Below are 20,523 nucleotides of genomic sequence, written 5' to 3' on the forward strand. Positions count from 1 at the left end.
ACTCTGAGTAAAGAACCTACCTCAGATATCCCTCCTATATCTCCCACCCTGAATCTTATAGTTATGCCCTCTTGTAATAGCTACATCCACCCGAGGAAATAGTCTCTGAACGTCCACTCTATCTATCCCCTTCATCATCTCATAAACCTCTATTAAGTCGCCTCTCATCCTCCTCCGCTCCAAAGAGAAAAGCCCGAGCTCCCTCAACCATTCCTCATAAGACCTACCCTCCAATCCAGGCAGCATCCTGGTAAATCTCCTTTGCATCCTTTCCAATGCTTCCACATCCTTCCTATAATGAGTTGACCAGAACTGCACACAATACTCCAAATGTGGTCTCACCAGGGTCATGTACAGTTGCAGCATAACCCCGCGTCCTTGATTAGAGATGTGAGATTTCACTCAATTGTCATATAGTGCCCGTGCTGGCAAATGCAGATCGGCTGGGCATTTAGATGGGATCAAACACCTGTGATGCCGTCGCTGCCAAACAGCTTGCTGAAGCTGGTTTAGAAACCTCCACTCTAAAACACTCGTGAGGGAGCTACTTAAAGGCTGTCTGCGGCCTGTGAAAATGTATCCCAGCACAATTTGCTGGCTTCAGGAGACGCGACTGCACCATAAGCGAGCTGAGAATAATAGTGTTATCGTATTTCCAGCAGTGTCACTGTGAGCAGCTATTGATCAGAGGCCAGATGCTGGCACAATGTGAGAAAAAGCCTTCTTTCTAGCTAGGATTATTGTATGTTGTGGGGAAATAAGTGGAAGGGTATAAAGAATACCACAAACAGGGCATCACTAGATTTCCTGAATTAGCTGAAGTCCAAGAGGGCTGTTGCAATTGATGCTCATTACCCTCGCCTGAAGGAAGAATTAATCTGGATTCCTGACCCTAATTGTGATCCTGTGAACCTTGCTAAATATTGTGCCTGGCGTGTATTTAAGTGGGTTCTGCAATCCTTGCAACATTGGGATAGTCCACTGACAATGAATGTCCACTTGAAGATTAACGGCTTAAACAAATTGGCCAACCCCTGTGTACCCAGTGCCTTTAGGTGGGCAATGGGAGAGAATTGGCAGACTTTGTTTTTTAAGTAATACTGGCCTTTTCCTTTCAGAAAAGCACGCCAGAGGAGCGAGAGAGGATGATCAAACAGCTAAAGGAAGAGCTCCGGCTGGAAGAGGCCAAACTTGTCCTGCTTAAGAAACTTCGACAGAGCCAAATTCAAAAGGAAGCCACCATGCCGAAGGTAATCGGTACTGTTGTCATCGTCTCTCTTGTCCTCCCCATCGCTGCCATGTTTTTACATTTTCTCAGTAAATGCAGTGGACATATTTATTTAGACAGCACGTGCCATCAAAAAAAATTAAAACGCAGCCGTTTGGAACTGCTCAAAGTGCCTGGAGTAGTTGCATGTGACTTTGACAAGAGGATGAGAGAAATGGGAATAGAAAGATGTGCTGAAAGGCTGCAATGCGACAGGTAGAATGGAAGGAGACGACCCATGTGAAGCAAAGTCACCAACACAGAGGTGGGCCAAGTGCCCTATTATTGTGCTGTATATTCTCTGTAATACTGTGTAATACAGAATCATAGAATCCCTACAGCGCACAAGGAGGCCTTTCAGTCCATCCAGTCTGCACAGACCCTCTGAAAGAGCACCCCAACCTATGCCCAATCCCCAGCCCTATCCCCAAAGCCCACCTAGGGGCAATTTAGCATAGTCAATCCACCTAATCAGTTAATGAAGATTGAGCATAGATAGGGTGCTCTTTTGGAGGGTCAGTGCAGACTCGTTGGGCTGAATGGCCACCTGCTCTACAGGGATTCTCCGATTATAATGATCCAAGTCCCCTTTGAAAGCCCACCCCCACTCTGCCACTTATATTTTCCTTTTGAAAAAACTTTGGAAGCTCGCCTATTTTATTGCCTAGAATTTCAGACTTGATTTATTAACTGAAGGTTTCTATGCTTGTCCTCCACACACTCGCTTATATTTGACCTGCAAGATGTAATCGTTAACTGAAATGAAGCACTTGACTTAAAGATCATCACATATTAGCCCCCCCTCCACACCGCACCTCACACATGCACTCATATTCCACAGTCCTTTTGTTTGTTGTCAATTACTTTTGGTGGCATATGTGCATGTGGACAATGGATTAGCAATATGATCTGGTGTGATTGCAATGTCTCCCAATATCTGACAGCATTTGGTGTCTGCGCCAACACCTGGAGCCACAAAAAAAGTCAAATTTGTTTCACATTCATTCCACCGAAAAGCATTCTGCTCTGAGTAGGTGATCTTAAGACTGATTTTTGGGGAGGGTGTAATTTACAACCGCAGCCTGTGTGGTGGACTGAATTCTGGAAGCTCCTCTTAATCAACCATCCTTAAATGGGGCTTAGAAGGGCAATGCATAGCCTGTTAATTGCTTTGAAGCAATGAAATTATTCCTCCATCCTTCATCATTACTTTGTATCGATTAAAAATTAATTTTCAAAATCTGGGGTCTTGGCTTTTTATTCAGTTATTTTCTTTTAAATATATTTTCTCCAATTAAGGGTCAATTTAGCGTGGCCAATCCACCTAACCTGCCCATCATTGGGTTGTGGGTGTGAGGTCCACACAGAAACAGGGAGAATGTGCAAACTCCACACGGATAGTGACCCGACGCCGAGATCGAACCCAGGTCCTCGGCGCCGTGTGAGACAGCAGTGCTAGCCACTGCACCACCTTGCCGCCTCTTATTCAGTTCTAATCCATTACTGCACTAATTAAAAATACAGGTAAACCTCGACTACAGAAGAAAATTCATTATTATTTTGAATTTGAAGCGCTTGCAGAGATTTACTTCCAGGGTAATCTCGCCTCTATCAAATTCTGGAGTTGATTATTCCATCTGAAGGGTTGGGATTTAATCCCAGATTCAAGATTCCGAAGGCCATATTAAAAATAGGTGATTTTTATTTTAACACGGTGACTACCTGCCCCTTAGTGGCTAAAGACCAGTGCTGCAGCTGTTTGAACAGTGGGCACTTAGAAACAGGAGGGATGAGGCCATTCCACCCCTCAAGCCTGTCCACTGTTGTTAGACTATGGCTGATCCATATCTCAACTCCATCTATGCACCTTGATTTTGTTATCCTTGATACTCCTGCCTAACTAAAATTTATCACTCATAATGATCACAGTCTTCAAAATAAAAATGCAGCCACTTCTCCTAATTGTCTGCTAAGGTAATATGTGGCTATCCATACAAGCAACAAAGTCTTCTGATCGGTCTCCAGTCTCAGCTCAGTTAATTGATCTCCGCTTCAGTGGCATTGATGGTGTGGGATGCAAGCTGGTGTAGCATTGATGGAGGGGTGGGCTTGTTTGTTCTGCATATGACATCACTGTCCCTAGTCTTAAGGGGGGTGGGGGGGGGGGGGGGGGGGGGGGCAATTGATCAATGCTCCCATTTCTCATCGTTGCCCTTATTACTCCATCCCCCACTCAAACCGAGCTGAGAAATAAGAGGACAGGATTGGGTTCAGTTGTAATATTCATTTGTAATACAATACAGCATGGCATTCTGGCTGTCCAGGCTCTCTTTCCAAATGGCCGCTGCACAACCCCCCTCCACTGTCCTTTATAAGCTTCACCCCAGCAAGAGCAACAAAGTGAAATGGTAGAGGACTAGAGAGGGTGGGGAGGGAGAAGAGAATTGGGAAATTCAACACCCGGAAATCTTACTGGAGGCTCATGGTTTGCTCGTGATATGATGGAATGCCTATTGTAAAAGACCCATGGGGCGCACTGTTCAAATGATTAAGTTGCTCAACTTGATTCTTTCCCTGTGCCAGCTGTGTTATCTTATGAACTTTGCCATGACTTGCTTAGGCTGCATAGGAAACTTCTGAAGAGATATCTTGTTCTAAACCCATAACCGTTATCAATCGCTGTTTTATGGCCTAGTAATTATTAAAGAAGCCAATAAATCTGGATTGTGCAACCAAATTTGATTCCAAAGCTGCTTCGTTCTTCCTTTAAAACTGCCCAAACGTGTTTGAATTGGAGGAGTTGCTCTGTTTTCTGCTGCCCCAGTGAGGTTAAAGTGGTTGTAGATGCACTGAGATTTTTTTAATGATCCCTTTTAAGGAGCCAGCTCTCGAGTGGGTAAAGATGAATTTAGAAAGTATTTGATTGGATATGGTTTCCCAGTTACCCTTTGTCCCTGAAATTGGCCACTTTTTAAAAACTATTTCCTTGGTGCCCTTGAACCAAAATCGCTACTGTGGTTGGGTACACCATCTGCTGGTGGGGTGATGTGCCTCTTTTTCTTTTGTGAGATGTGCCCATCCCGAACTAAGTGGCTCTCTTGGCCATTTCAGAGGGAAGCACATTTGGTTTTTAAAAAAAAATTTAGAGCACCCAATTTATTTTTTCCAATTAAGGGGCAATTTAGCGTGTTCAATCCACCTACCCTGCATATCTTTGTGTTGTGGGGGCGAAACCCACACAACACAGGAAGAGTGTGCAAACTCCACACGGACAGTGACCCAGAGCCAGGATCGAACCTGGGACCTCGGCGCTGTGAGACTGCAGTACTGAGCCACCGTGCTGCCCCTTCAACCACATTGTTGAGAGTCTGGAGTCACATGTGGACCAGACCAGGTAAGGAAGGCAGATTTCCTTCCCTAAAGGACGTTAGTGAGTCAGATGAGTTTTTACAACAATCGATGATAGCTGTCGTGGACTAGCATTCAATTCCAGATTTATTAATTGAATTCAAATTCAGCTGCTGTGGTGGGATTTGAATCCATGCCCCCAAGACCATTAGCCTGGGCCTCTAGATTACTAGTCCAGTGATATGACCACTGTGCCACCATCCTCCTGCATCTTTGCTCACATTTGTCTCTGTCTGTTTATCGGATGTAAGCCTTTGATTGGTTTGGAGTCATGAACTTCGCAGATTCTTTTGGTTGTTTTCTATTTTTAAATTACAAATTGAACTCGCTGGGGCAAGCAGAGCACAGGAAGTGTTTTTTCATGGGGCAGCATTCATCCTCCGATTGGGACCTCAGAGGCAAGTGAGTTGCCATTACCCATATAATATTTGAGCCAAGCAGGTTACCCAGGCAAGCAGGCAAATACATGCCTTTGCCTTTATTTTTTCTAACTACTCTGGTTAGCTATCAGATGATTAAATTGATGGAAGCACTTAGTTTCTGACTCAAAGAAAGGAAATTGGTGGAAGAAATATTAACTCGATGAGAAATCATTGTTTTGAGTCTGTGTGGTACTGTTCCCACGACTAGATTTTAACCAGAGGTTGTATCAAGCCGAAACAACAGAGCAAGTTTTTAAAAATAAATTTAGAGTACCCAATTATTTTTTTCCAATTAAGGGGCAATTTAGCGTGGCCAATCCACCTACCCTGCACATCTTTGGGTTGTGGGGATGACAACAGAGCAAGATAACCCTACAGTGGAAATCTCACTACGAGGAGCTGTAATGTTGCTGACAAGGGGCGAGGGAATTCCTATCTGTGCAATAAGGAATTTGCCAAGTTAGGAGTTCATCTGCACTGCTTATTTTTAAAACAACTGACTTGAACTGTTTGTTCGTCAAATGGCCTGGGTGTTTACAACAGTATATCTCTTCAAATGGGCAATTTTGTGCCCTTATGTTCCTCAGCTTTCTCATGTGTATTTGTGCTTCTTTTCAATGTTCTCTTCCCAGCCTGCTGTCTCGACAGGCACTGCCATGGCCACCCCACCCCCGCTGGTCCGAGGAACGCTGCATGTTCCCACTGGCAAGCCCAACTTTCAGGTCAGTGTAGCAATTGGGGCCTTGCCAGGCTGTGGGTTAAGACTCAAAAGTGGGTGCAAGGGGAGGGAGCGGAAACAGAGGGATTGAGGGGAGTTTTTGGTTGTTTGCGAAGGGGCACAGTCTGAGCTCCAAGATTGATCTCTTAGCTATGTCTAAGAGCAGAACTTCATTTTCCAGCCAACTGGTGTTGCAAAAGAAACACGGTCAATGTTACTGGGCTTTGCAAGGATTTAATTCCCCTGGGAGTCATCCTGAAAGAATTCACAGTCATCAGAATCTTAAAACTTGAGTTACAACCTTCTAATCCTCTTTTATCTATTTTTCCCGTAATAAAGCACGGTGTTGTCACGAAGACATCAGCAAAGTGCAGTGAGTCTGGTGAAAATCTTTCACTTGGAACTGAAAACAGTTGTGGAATTGGGCCTGGAGAGACTGTTTTGTTTAGCAGAATGACATCCCGGGGTTAATAGTTCTGATAGTAACGTATGGTGACAGATGAAGGAGATTGCACAAATCTGACGCATCATAACTTGAAGGGAATTCCTTTAGGACTCCTACTAAATAGGACTGGTGACCACACAGGTTATAATATTCTGATTTTTGAGATTTTTAGAATAAAAATAACTGCCCGCTCGATTGGTCAAATTTAATTGTTGCTGAAAATGTTACCAAAGGTCATTGGTTACCTTCGTTGTTCTGTACATTGAGCGCGTCATCCAAGAGCGTTGTGTGAAATTTTTTATTTTGTGTTCTGTACTGCTGAGCTGTATTAACTAACTACCTGAAAGCAGGTTGTAATTGAGCATTTTCAAACTTTTCCTAACTAAGCTGTAATGCCTCTTGTCTGCACTCTTTTTAACCATGAGCTCACATTGCTAAGGCAACAATTCTGAATGACAGGTAAACATAGGATGGGAATTGTTAACCCTGTTCTTTAGAATTACATTTTTTTAGTTCTCTTACTTCAAGACCTTCATCGCTTTCGTTCTTTTGGGGAGTTTTTCCATGAATTTTAATTAATTCAAATGTTTTGCAAAGCCACTTTTACACTATATTTTACTGCTTCAAATCCCTGCGTTGATGACTATAATTTGCCCAATTAATGGTGAATTGTTACATTACCAGACATCCGTTCATATCCATTACTGCAGATTGGTTCAAACATCAGTCTGTGATATGCAGGTCAACCCTACTACTAGCCTATGATTATGGGAGAGGCCGAGGCGGTCTGTCTCTAGGATGCAAGTCTCCCAAGAGTCCATCTCGTGGGTTTGTGCAGTGTCTCCCAAAAGCATGTTGACACAAAATAATGAGAAGAAAATGCTGGAAAAACTCAGGACAGACTGCAACAATAGAGAGAGAAACAGTTAACGTTTCAGATTAATGACCTTTCATCAGAGGAAGTTCGTACAAAATTGTTGTGAGATTGTCCCGCTGTCTGTGGACTCTAGGTGTGTTACTTGGTTGACAGACTAACTTGTTTGTTAGTACTGTTTCTAAAGTGGTTACAGAATAGGCATGTTGCTCTGAGGCATGGTGTTCCAATCTTTCTCTCTCCAGTGTCAGTAATGCATCATCAACATGAGACACCTGTTAACCCTTTATAATGCTCTTCCTCCACTCCCAAGTATACCATCCAATCTTCAAAAATAGTATGAAACTATATCTTAAGATATTTACAATGCATTTCTGTAACTCTCTTTTTACAACTACACACTCTATCCAACTCCTCTTACCCCTCCAAAAGTCACAGCTCCGAGGAATTCAATGTTCCCAGGGCAGCCTTCAGGAAAGGCATTTTAGAGAAGTGGGAAGTTTCTTCTTTGTCTCGGGGCACCATCTTCATCAGAATGGTACAGCAATTTAGCATCATTGCTGGGAAGCAGAGTGCAGGGATCAGGATGACAACTACAAGGACAATGAGGACTTTTCGACGGAAGATTGATCCTAAAGAGAAAATCGAAGAGCCTGTACCTTTGGGCTCTCTGGAGCTCAAAGAGATGAACTCAGGACTGTGAGGAATTTGTTGCTGCCTTAAAATACTCTGCTAAAGAGCTGCAGAAGAGGAATGACCTTCAACTCCATGGAAGACTGTCACGGCCGAGGGCAGCACGGTGGTACAGTGGTTAGCACTGCTGCCTCACATAGCCGAGGTCCCAGGTTCGAGCCCGGCTCTGGGTCACCGTCCGTGTGGAGTTTGCACATTCTACCCATGTTTGCGTGGGTTTCGTCCCCACAACTCAAAGATGTGCAGGGTAGGACCATAAGACATAGGAGCAGAATTAGGCCACTTGGCCCATCGAGTCTGCTCCACCATTCAATCATGGCTGATATTTTCTCATCCCCATTCTCCTGCCTTCTCCCCATAACCCCTGATCCCCTTATTAATCACGAACCTATCTACCTCCGTCTTAAAGACACTCCGTGAATTGGCCTCCACAGCCTTCTGCGGCAAAGAGTTCCACAGATTCACCACCCTCTGGCTGAAGAAATTCCTTCTCATCTCTGTTTTAAAGGATCGTCCCTTTAATCTGAGATGGTGTCCTCTGGTTCTAGTTCTTCCTACAAGTGGAAACATCCTCTCCACGCCCACTCTATCCAGGCCTCGCAGTATCTTGTACATTTCAATAAGATCCCCTCTCATCCTTCTATACTCCAACAAGTACAGACCCAGAGTCCTCAACCGTTCCTCATATGACAAGCTCTTCATTCCAGGGATCATTCTTGTGAACCTCCTCTGGACCCTTTTCAAGGCCAGCACATCCTTCCTTAGATATGGGGCCCAAAATTGCTCACAATACTAAAAATGGGGTCTGACCAGAGCCTTATGCAGCCTCAGAAGTACATCCCTGGTCTTGTATTCTAGCCCTTTTGACATGAATGCTAACATTGCATTTGCCTTGACTGCCGACTGAACCTGTACATTAAACTTAAGAGAATCGTGAACAAGGACTCTCAAGTCCTTTTGTGCTTCTGCTTTCCGAAGCATTTCCCCATTTAGGAAATTGTCTATGCCTAAATTCCTCCTTCCAAAGTGCATGACCTCACACTTTTCCACGTTGTATTTCATTTGCCACTTCATTGCCCACTTCATTGCCCACTCTCCTGGCTTGTCCAAATCCTTCTGCAGCCCCCTTGCTTCCTCAATACTACCTGTCCCTCGACAGATCTTTGTATCATCTGCAAACTTAGCAACAGTGCCTTCAGTACCTTCTTCCAGATCATTAATGTATATTGTAAAAAATTGTGGTCCCAGCATAGACCCCTGAGGCACACCACTAGTCACCGGCTGCCATCCTGAAAAAGACCCCTTTATCCCCACTCTTTGCCTTCTGTCAGTCAGTCAATCCTCTATCCATGCCAGGATCTTACCCTGAACACCATGAGCTCTTAACTTATTTAATAATAGGGCAGCACGGTGGCCTAGTGGTTAGCACAACCGCCTCACGGCGCTGAGGTCCCAGGTTCGATCCCGGCTCTGGGTCACTGTCTGTGTGGAGTTTGCACATTCTCCCCGTGTCTGCATGGGTTTCGCCCCCACAACCCAAAAATGTGCAGAGTAGGTGGATTGGCCACACTAAATTGCCCCTTAATTGGAAAAAATAATTGGGTAATCTAAATGTATAAAAAAAAATTTTTTAAAGAACTTATTTAATAATCTCCTATGCGCCACCTTGTCAAAGGCGTTCTGGAAATCTAAGTAAATCACGTCCACTGGTTCTCATTTGTCTAACTTGTTTGTTACCTCCTCAAACAACTCTTAACAGATTTGTCAGACGCGACCTCTCTTTGACAAAGCCGTGCTGACTCAGTCCTATTTTATCATGCACTTCCAAGTGCTTCGCGATCTCATCTTTAATAACAGACTCTAAAATCTTACCAATGACCGACGGCAGGCTAACCGGCCTATAATTTCACGTTTTCTGCCTCCCTCCCTTCTTAACAGTGGTGTTACATTAGCCACCTTCCAGTCCTCTGGGACCCTTCATGCCTCCAGTGATTCCTGAAAGATCATCACTAATGCCTCCACAATTTCCTCAGCTATCTCTTTTAGGACCCTGGGATGTAGTCCATTCGGTCCAGGTGACTTATCCACCTTCAGATCTTTCAGTTTCCTCAGAACCTTCTCCTTAGTAATGGTCACTGCACTCACCTCTGCCCCCTGGTTCTCCTGGAACTCTGGCATCCCACTGGTGTCTTCCACCATGAAGACTGATGCAAAGTAACTATTCAGTTTGTCTGTCATTTCTTTGTTTCCTATTATTACTTCTCCAGCCACATTTTCTAGTGGTCCAATGTCTATTTTTGCACCTCTCTTACCTTTTATATATTGAAAAAATCTCTTCCTATCTTCCTTTATATTACTAGCTAGCTTGCACTCGTACTTTATCTTCTCCCCCTTTATTGCTTTTTTAGTTGTTCTCTGCTCGCTTTTAAAGGCTTCCCAATCTTCTGGTTTCCCACTAATCCTCACCATTTTGTATGCTTTTTCTTTAGCCTTTATGCTGTCCTTGACATCTCTCGAGAGCCATGGATGCCTTGTCCTCCCCTTAGCATGTTCCCTCCTCCTTGGGATGAATTTCTGTTGTGCCTCTCTAATAACCCCCAAAAACCCCTGCCATTGCTGTTCCACTGTCTTCCTTGCTAGGCTCCTTTTCCAATCAACTCTGGCCAGCTCCTCCCTCATGTCTTTGTAGTTACCCTTATTTAATTGTAATACCTGCACATTACATCTGATTGCAGCTTCTCCCTCTCAAACTGCAGGGTAAATTCTATCATATTGTGGTCACTGCTCCCTAAGGGTTCCTTCACCTTAAGTTCCCTAATCAAGTCTGCCTCATTACACATCACCAAATCCAGAATTGCCTGCTCCCTAGTAGGCTCTCTCACAAGCTGCTTCAAAAAAATCTCTTGGACATTCCACAAATTCCATTTCTTAGGATCCACCACCAACATGATTTTCCCAGTCCACCTGCATATTGAAGTCCCCCATGATTATTGTAATATTGCCTTTTTTACATTACTTTTCTATCTCCTGATTTCTTTTCTGCCCCACATCCTGACTACTGACTACTCTCTCTTTCTCTCTCTTTCTCTCCCCACCTTCCCGGGGCATCAGTTCCAGTCCTGACATTCCTGGTGGATTGGCTACGCTAAATTGCCCCTCAATTGGAAAAAATGAATTGGGTACTCTCAATTTATTTTTTTAAAAGACTGTCACGGCCGCGTCAATCTCTTCAGCATGGAGGACTTTTTTTAATATAAATTTAGAATACCCAATTCATTTTTCCAATTATGGGGCAATTTAGTGTGGCCATTCCACCTACCCTGCACATCTTTGGGTTATGGGGGCGAAACCCACGCAAACACGGGGAGAATGTGCAAATTCCACACGGACAGTGACCCAGAGCGAGGATCGAACCTAGGACCTCGGACCCGTGAGGCTGCAGTGCTAACCATTGCGCCACTGTGCTGCCCAGCACGGAGGACTTGAATGTAGGAGGGCTGATCAGTACCTTCGCAGGTGATGTGAAATTGGCAGGGAGGATAGCGTTAGATTGCAGGTGCTTCCACGGGTCCTGCATTCATCATGTATTCCCTTGCCTTGTTTGTCCTGCCCAGGTGCATCATCTCACACTTATCCGATTGAATTCCATTTGCTGAAGATCAGCCCATCTGACCATACATAAAAACATACGTAAAAAATAGGCCCTTCGAGCCTGCTCCGCCATTCATTATGATCATGGCTGATCATCGTTCAAAATCCTGATCCCACCTTTTCTCCCCCCGCCCCATATCCCTTTAGCCCCAAGAGCTAAATCTAATTCTTCCTTGAAATTACACAGCTTTTAGATCCTAGAATTTACAGTGCAGAAGGAGGCCATTTGGCCCATCGAGTCTGCACCAGTCCTTACAAAGAGCACCCTACTCAAGCCCACGTATCTACCCTATCCCAGTAACCCCCACTTACCCTTTTTGGACACTTAAGGGCAATTTAGCATGGCCAATCCACCTGACCCGCACATCTTTGGACTGTGGGAGAAAACCGGAGGAAACCCACGCAGACACGGGGAGAATGTGCAGACTCCACACAGATAGTGACCCAGCCGAGAATCGAACCTGGGACCCTGGAGCTGTGAAGCAACTGTGCTAACCACTTGCTTGTAACTCAGCTGCTTTCTGTGGACGTGAATTCCACGGGTTCACCACTCTCTGGATGAAGACATTTCTCCTCATCTCAGTCCTAAAAGGTTTATCTATTTTATGCTCAAACTATGCTCCTTAGTTCTGGACTCCCCCACCATCAGGAACATTCTTTCTGAATCTACGCTGTCTACAATTCTAACATTGTAACTGACAAATGGTTGAGATTTAGACAATCAACTTGCCCTAGGAACTGTATAATTTGGACTTTACCTTGATTTCCATTTTCTTTGGATGGAGTGTGTTTCAGAAATATTTTCTTGTCTTCTACCTCGATTAAAGTTGTTGGATTTGCCAAAATGCTCAATGTTCAGTTTTGCTACACAGGAAACATTTGGCGCTCCCTGCTGGACAATCCTGGTTGATGTTGGTTTTCCGCACCACAGCGCAAACATCTAAAAATGATTGCTGATGTGGAGTTTCGCATTCTTATGGGCGGAGCAGTTGCGCATGGGCCTATCCAGTCAGCGGAGTCATGTGAAGCTTCAATTGCCCTGGGTTATAACCCAATTCAGAGCTTGCAGTTTGGCCTGTCATGTATTGCTTGCTGGGTAGTGAGTTTCTGCAGCAGGCTAAAATAGGTGTCAAAAACTTTAAGAATGGTCTCAAAGTCTGTGGTGGTCTCCTCCACACCCTGCCTTAGGAAACATCTGCCCCTGAACCCACAGCATGAAGAAAGGAACTGACTTGATGCTTTTGCTCTTTTCGTAAAGGCCTGTTGCTGCTCAATGCTGAGCGAATATGGCATTTCCAAAACACTCGCTACTTGCCTCTGCGAGCCCTCAAGGCAGTCAAATGGGTGGGGTTGGGGTAGGGACTGCTCACCAGGTACAGTCATATTTACCTTCAGTGTGGCGCCTCCTTCTGTCGATTTGTTACAAGCTGCAATCAAGGTTTTATTCACCCTCTGGCTCCTTCAATAACACCAATATATTTTTTACTTCAATATCCCACCCCTCACCATGTTCTGAGATGTTCTGTCTGTGGACTTAGTCGACAGACTGCAGTCATGCTCTAGTATCTGCTTAACACATTTATGAATACTTCTAAACAGATCAAAGAGTAGGCATATTGCTTCCAGGCATGGCGTTTCAACCTATCTTCCTCATTGAAAAGAGCGAGTGTCTTAATATGACTGTTGTCAGTGATGCATCAACATCACATGTTAGAATATCCCATCTGCTATCCCCTTAAACAACAGAAATGTCTCCACAAAGTGGTGCCATTTGGCGATTTGCAGGTATGTCAAATAAACTAGTGGCAGGGAGTGGAGCCCCTGGGGCTTGAGGCATCTTGTTGGGGTGGAGCACAGAGCTTTGTGCTGACTGCAGTTTTCTACTAAACATCCCTTACCTTGACTGTTAACTTGACCAAAATAAAGTTTTACAAATAGAGAGCATTGTCCTGGAAATTATTTAAATTTGTGAGCAAGGGGCACAAGAAATAGATTTCACCAAGGACCGCATATTTCAAGTGAAATAAATTGGGTCCACTGATTTTTGTCAAAGCATTTTGATGTATGGAAGGCCCCTGATATGTAATTGGATTGTAGATTTCAATGCTCCACCTAACACTGTGCTTGGAGAGAATAGTTTGGGGTTTGATGAAGTGCTGATCAAAGGTCGAGCTGGCGGTAGCAGCAGAATCCATCTGAGACAGTGAATTAGGTGCTGTACTACCCAGTTAGTGGTGAGTTAGCTAACCTCACTGGTTGAGTTGGCGTTGGTAAGAGCTGAAAAAGTTGACTGAAAGGATTTGAAGATGGCACTTGAGGTACCAAGAAAAGTACCTTGCAACTGATGGTGAATCGACATCTGTAGTTTTTCTCTCCCTCCTGTATTCAGTAATAGTGACACTTGCAATTTTCCGATCCAAAGCACAATTCTATCGGGAGGGCTTTGAAAACTTGGACTTGATGCATCTGCAATCTGTTGATTTGATTTCATTTGGAGTGGGAAGCAGTAGGTCTTGGAGATTTATCTATTTAAAGTTGCATTATTTTGTCCTTTAAGCACTGGAATTTTGCCCTCTTCCTCTCCTGTGAAAATGAGTACCACGTACTCATTTAACAAAATGAAAGGTCATCAAACTGAAATATTAACTTTGTTTTTCTCTCTCCACAGATGTTGCTTGACCTGCTGAGTAATTCCAGCATTTTCTGTTTTTGCTTGTTGTCTATTTTAGTGTCACCTAAATCAGTCTTTAAGTTGAGACATGATTGTGTCTGGATTTGATGAACACTTGCTGACATTGGCTGTCAGGCCTGATGCATGAATAATGGCCACTTGGGCAAGGGGCAGATATTGAACAGTGCCCATTAAAGTTAAATCCTACTAGGCTTTGGTAAGAGGGCAAATTGGCTCAGAAATTTGAGGGAGAGAGAAGGAGAAGTGTTATTTTTTTTAAATAAGAGGTGTTCCTAAACATATACACCTGTCTTGCAGGTAACCACTGCCCGCACAGTGGGTACAGTTATCCCACCACCATTGGTTCGTGGTGGTCAGCAGGGAATCTCAAAACCTGGATCCCAGCAGAACTCTCAGATAACGATGCCGCCATTAGTGAGAGGAGCACAGGTAAGCAAGTGGCTGGGAGAATCGCAGCGTGTTTCCTGTTTTATTGGAATGGTGAAATAGCTAGTAAAAATACACAGCTTGCCTTTATTTTGTGCAGAGTTCAATGCTAAAATGGATCTGGCAGTTAATTTGGGGAGGATGACATTTGTGATCATGCTAATTCTGTTGTGATCATTCATCTCCCTTGTACAATTGGGTCCAGAAATGCCTCCAAGCCAGATGATGTCCCATCGAAAAAAGACATTCAAACAGCAACCTTTGAATACGTTTAGGTGCCTGACCTGGCGCAATGGATTAATTAGTAACTGTACTTGGAATCAATCCGATCCGTTTTGCATACAACATGTTGGTGAAAGTCAAAATAAATTCAACTGCAATTTTTTTGACTTTGTGATAATGTTACCTCTTTATTTGAGAGCGGCTTTACTTGGGCCTCCAAGTAGCTTGGTTAGTTAACATCAAAAATGCCCAATTGCGACAGAAGCCCCAACTGACTCATTCATGTCTCTAAGAGAATATATAGTTGTCTCCATGCTCCATGCTACACGGGATAAATGCTGCCTTGTTTGTGTTAGTCAACCCGAAAAGGAAACTTTTTTAAAAATGTTAATTTTAATAAGAGGGAGTCCACCCAGTCGGCAAACCTGTGTTAGTGCTCCCTCAGTGGAACGCTCATTTTCTTGTACCGATAGTGAAGTTTAACTTAACATCTGCACTGTTTAAGTTTCAATTTTGGAATGCCAACGTCATGTTCTTTGTATGGCTGACTGTTAGCAGCAACAGTGATGCTGAAAATGACAGATTTCTCACCCGCCTGAATTGTAAATATTTGCTTACAAAGCAACATTTTAGCAGCTTAGTGACTTTCCTTTTGTGTAGTGCCTGGAAAGGGAATCTTACTACACTCCCAATTGCGTAAATCACTTAACATGTTGAATAATGTCACGCGCGTTCACTAAGCTGTGTGCTTGTAATTTGTGAGATGATCTCGCACACCCTGCACGCGACTGTGTTATGATATCACTGCCACTGTGTGATATGAAATGAAATGAAAATCACTTATTGTCACAAGTAGGCTTCAAATGACGTTACTGTGAAAAGCCCCTAGTCGCCACATTCCGGCACCTGTCTGGAGAGGCTGGTACAGAAATTGAACCGTGCTGCTGGCCTGCCTTGGTCTGCTTTAAAAGCCAGCGATTTAGCCCTGTACTAAACCAGCCCCAGCTTATCAGACAAATATGCACATTTAGTGGTTCTTTTATCTGTCAGTGGGGGGATTTATAAATATTGGCAAATGTGCTTGCATATGTACGGTTTTAAATATTTTTTATACTTTCCTGCTGCCCATGTGAATATGTGCTGCTAAAATGTTTTCCCCTCTTCTCTCTCCCTTATCCACCATAGAATTAAGTCACTCTTCTCCCCGTCCTCTAGTTTTTAACTTGTTTTTGCGCAGTTTGCTTATATCTTGTTGCAAAATCCACTTCTTAATGTGTAAATTGTACAATGTTAAGCTTTTCCCTTGATACAATTTGCTGCTCCAGTTGTGAGCTGCTTGCTTACATCTGTATGACTGCAATATACTGTGACATATCTGGTGGGAACTCTAACCTTTTCCTTTTCTGCCTTGCTTTCATTTTCTTCCATCCTGGTCACACCCATTTCATCCCTCACTGTCCCATTCTGTTAGCCAATGTCTGTTTCTCCCCAGCAAATCCATGCCATCAGGCCACATGCCAGCACTGCCCCACCACCCCTGCTACTGGCCCCCCGGGCATCAGTGCCCAGCTCGGTGCAGATCCAGGGCCAAAGGATTCTTCAGCAGGGACTGATCCGTGTGGCCAATGTCCCCAACACCAGCCTGCTCGTCAACATTCCACAGGTAAGCTGTGGATGGAGGATATATCTCAACTTAGATCTCAGGCTGAAGTCTAGTGTCAAGGACGATGAGATGTAAGGGACAGGTGACAGTGTGGATTTGGAAACTCCTGAAGGAAAGGGTGGACTGAGTGTTGAGGGACTCTCCGGCTTTGGGATCCTGGGAAAGAGTGAATTCAGAGAATGTTTGTGATGGAGCTCCCAGCTTGATTTCGGTGGTGGTGATCGGACTTGCAGCTCATTATTTAATCTGCTGTGGATATTCAAGAATTTGGGGGTTTTATGCTCAACACCATTGGTGTCAGGAAATTGAACATTATCAGGTTCCTTACTCCCACTGTGAATTTGAACGCTGCCAGGTTACATACATCCAAAGGCGAAGTGCACAGTAAAGCTCATTTCCACCTCAGAACACCAGTAGACCATTCTGCCCCCTCAAACTTGTACTGGAATTCTGTTAGATGAGTGGTCCCAAACTTTGTCTGAAGGTCCCTTTTTCAAACACATTCATCACAGATGCCACCACAATTAAATTAGAATACTAAGCAATATTCAAGTTGAGTTTTTCAATAATCCCTTGAATAAAATAGTATTTTCTTATAAGTATCAGTGAGATGCCTGTTTCTCACTGCAGAGTGGCAGGAGCCATGAAGAAGCACTCTGAGATGGGATAGCAGAGCACTAGGGGAGAGCAGGAGGAACAAAACTGCTTCTGGCCACCACTTATTCACTCACTTTGACCACAGCGCACTGGATGGCTGCCGACCTGTCAGGTTGGCCCTGTGTCATATACCCTCTGGAAGGTCTCCAAGAGACCCAGTTTGAGAAACGCTGTTGGATTATGGCTGATCTGTATGTTAACTCCATTCACCTGCCCTTTCTCCATGTTCCTTGATAGTTTACCCATTCTTCTGCCACTCTCCAAACTTCAGGAGTGCACATGTTGAAGCAGAGTGGCATTTCGGGTTCTTGAACCAGAGGTCTCGCCCACCTCGTTGAGTGGCAGATGTTCCGCTGTGGAAGGAATCAGTGCTAAATCCAACCGTGTTCTTCCCTGATGTGCTTCAGGTTGGAAACATGGTGGAATCTGGCTTCCACCCACATCCTAGCATCTTCAGTCCAGTTCGAGGAAAGTATGTCCAGTGCATCTACTCTGGTTGAGATCAAATACCTGAGGTCAGGCAGGAGTCCCAACTGGTTCTAAAAGCTCTGTGTAGTTCCAGGGAAGCCTCTGTTCACGAAGCTACAAAGGACGTACTCAGCAACATTTTTAAAGCTGCTGTAATATGCCAACAAAGGGACAATAATTTAACACAGAGATGAGGAGGAATTACTTCACTCAAAGGATTGAGTGTTTTTGGAATTCTGTACCCCAGAGGCTTATGGATGATCCAATCATAGAATACATTTGAGGCTAGGATAGACTTTTTTTTAATTTAGTGTACCCAATTCATTTTTTTTTTTTCAATTAAGGGGCAATTTAGTGTGGCCAATCCACCTGCACATCTTTGAATTATGGGGCAAAACCCACACAAACACGGGAAGAATGTACAGTGAAAAGTATTGTTCTGAATTCAGTCCATACCAATCATTCCATACATGAAAAACATAAGACATACACTAAATACACAAAGTAAATACATAGGCACAGGCAGTGGGTGAAGCATATAGTGTAGTACTAATTAGTACAGTAGAGACGATGTGTGGAGAGATCAGTTCGGTCCATAAGAGGATCATTCAGGACTCTGGTAACAGCGGGGAAGAAGATGTTTTTGAATCTGTTAGTACCTGTTCTCAGATTTTTGTATCTCCTGCCGATGGAAGAGATTGAAGAGGGAATAACCCAGGTGGGAGGGGTCTTTGATTATGCTGCCCGCTTTCCCAAGGCAGCGGGAGGTGTAGACAGAGTCAATGGATGGGAGGTGAATTTGTGTGATGGACTAGCCGGTGCTCGCAACTCCCTGTAGTTTTTAACCGTCTTGGGCCAAGCAGTTGCCATACCAGGCTGTGATGCAGCCAGATGGGATGCTTTCTATGGTGCATCTGTAAAAATTGGTGAGAGTCAATGTGAGTGAGGGTGGGGTTGAAGCCCAAGATCAGCCCTGATCGTATTGAATGACAGAACAGACTCACCAGGCCTGCTACTGTTTTTCTTTCAGTCCCTGGTCATGTGGATGTCCAGTAACTCAAAACTAGAGCCCTAAGTTGGCTCTGGTGTCAAGGAGTAAGAAAATCTCTTAATTGCTGATCTTTTTAGCCCCATTGCTAAAAAAAATGCATCGCGTCAAGGATTGGCATCATTGATTGCTGACACACGATTGAATATCTGTTCATTGTTGCTTGCTGAACAAGGCTCGCACTCAAAATATAAAATTTGGAACAATGCCAGCTCCAGATTTTCCCGCAAATCATGTGCACCCTGACTTGGGCATATATTGTCCGCTCGTTAAGCGTTACTGGTCAAGCACCTTCATAACTAGAGAGACTAAATCGGTTAGGATTATATTCGTTGGAGTTTAGAAGGGTGAGCAGAGATCGCATAGAAACTCACAAAATTCTAATAGGATTAGACAGAGTAGATTCAGAAAGAATATTCCCGATGGTGGGGGAGTCCAGAACTGGGGGTCATAGTTTGAGGATAAGGGGTAAACCTTTTAGGACTGAGGTGAAGAGAAATTTCTTAAGGGCAGCACGGTGGCCCAGTGGGTTCGCCCTGCTGCCTCACGGCGCCGAGGTCCCAGGTTCGATACCTACTCTGGGTCACTGTCCGTGTGGAGTTTGCACATTCTCCTTGTGTTTGAACACGCTAAATTACCCCTTAATTGGAAAAAATTATACTCTAAATTTAGAAAGAAAAAATAATAATTTTTTTTTAAAGAAATTTCTTCACCCAGAGAGCGGCATGTCTGTGGAATTCACTGCTACAAGGTAGTTGAGGCTAAAACGTTGTGTAATTTCAAGAAGGGATTAGATACAGCTCTTGGGGCTAAACGGATAGTGGTGGGGAAGGCGGGATCAGGGTATTGAACTTGATGATCAGCCATGATCATAACGAATGGCGGAGCAGGCTCAAAGGGCCGAATGACTTGTTCCTGCTTCTATTTTCTATGTCTCTATAATGTGGATAAAGTAGTACAAGTAGGTGGCCTCTCGAGGACAATTGGAGATGGGCAATAAATGTTGGCCTTGCCAATGAGAGAGACATCCAATGTCCTATTTAAATGTTTTCAGTTGAACGTAATCTGTTATTTTCATTGCATCCTTATTCTTTTACGCCACAGTTTACAAATGTTTTAAAAAGGCAACTTTGAGCAGCTTGCACAGTAACCTTTGGGTCACTGCAGGGCCATGCGCACACATGGCTTATGAAGAACGTTGCTCATGTCTGTGAATGATTAAATAAAATTTGGGGGGTGATAGCAAAGAGGCTAATGGTGCTTTAGGAACTTGGCTGCAGTAAGAATCTGTGACTTTCCGAGCAGGAAAGATAATTTTGAGGTGTTTGGTTCTGTCTCTCTTTTAATCGCTTTGTGTTTCTACCGAGCTGCTTATCCTTTAATTGTTTTACAGGCATCGAGTACAGTGAAAGCCTCAACGCTGAACTCGGGTCAGTCAAATACCAACACTCTGTCGTCAGTCATGAATTCCAATGACTCACCAGCTAGTCGGCAAGCAGCGGCCAAACTTGCTCTTCGGAAACAGCTGGAGAAGACGCTGCTGGAAATCCCACCACCCAAACCACCAGCTCCCGAACTGAACTTCCTACCGAGTGCTGCCAATAACGAGTTTATCTACCTGGTGGGCCTGGAGGAGGTGGTGCATAATCTTCTAGAAACCCAAGGTAGAGTGGTAGCTCTTGCGCACCATATTCTTCCGATCAGTTCGAGCTATAGAAACTTGGCTCTGGGCTTCTAAAATAAAAGCTATTGATCAAACACTGAAGTTAGCCAAGTAGTGGATTTAAGAAGTTGAAATCGTCGAAGTGGTAGTACCATGTAGTGCTGGAATACGCCACAATATATTCATAAAGTAACCGGATGTGACCA

The 20,523-nt window shown here is 44.1% G+C and overlaps 1 protein-coding gene across 7 annotated transcripts in view; it reads left to right on the top strand.

Moving 5' to 3' along the window:
* gatad2ab (GATA zinc finger domain containing 2Ab) overlaps positions 1-20,523 on the top strand; it is a 143,578-nt gene that overhangs the window by 108,911 nt on the left and 14,144 nt on the right. For 4 of the 7 annotated variants that reach the window (XM_038776341.1, XM_038776342.1, XM_038776344.1 and 1 more), the window contains exons 5-9: positions 1,119-1,250; positions 5,730-5,819; positions 14,468-14,599; positions 16,290-16,481; positions 20,048-20,318. In XM_038776341.1, coding sequence (XP_038632269.1) covers positions 1,119-1,250; positions 5,730-5,819; positions 14,468-14,599; positions 16,290-16,481; positions 20,048-20,318 — 817 coding nt within the window. The remainder of the gene's footprint in view (positions 1-1,118; positions 1,251-5,729; positions 5,820-14,467; positions 14,600-16,289; positions 16,482-20,047; positions 20,319-20,523) is intronic. The other 3 variants (XM_038776338.1, XM_038776340.1, XM_038776339.1) reach the window with 3 other exon arrangements.

Source organism: Scyliorhinus canicula, chromosome 18, assembly GCF_902713615.1.
Source record: "Scyliorhinus canicula chromosome 18, sScyCan1.1, whole genome shotgun sequence".
Lineage (NCBI taxonomy): Eukaryota > Metazoa > Chordata > Chondrichthyes > Carcharhiniformes > Scyliorhinidae > Scyliorhinus > Scyliorhinus canicula.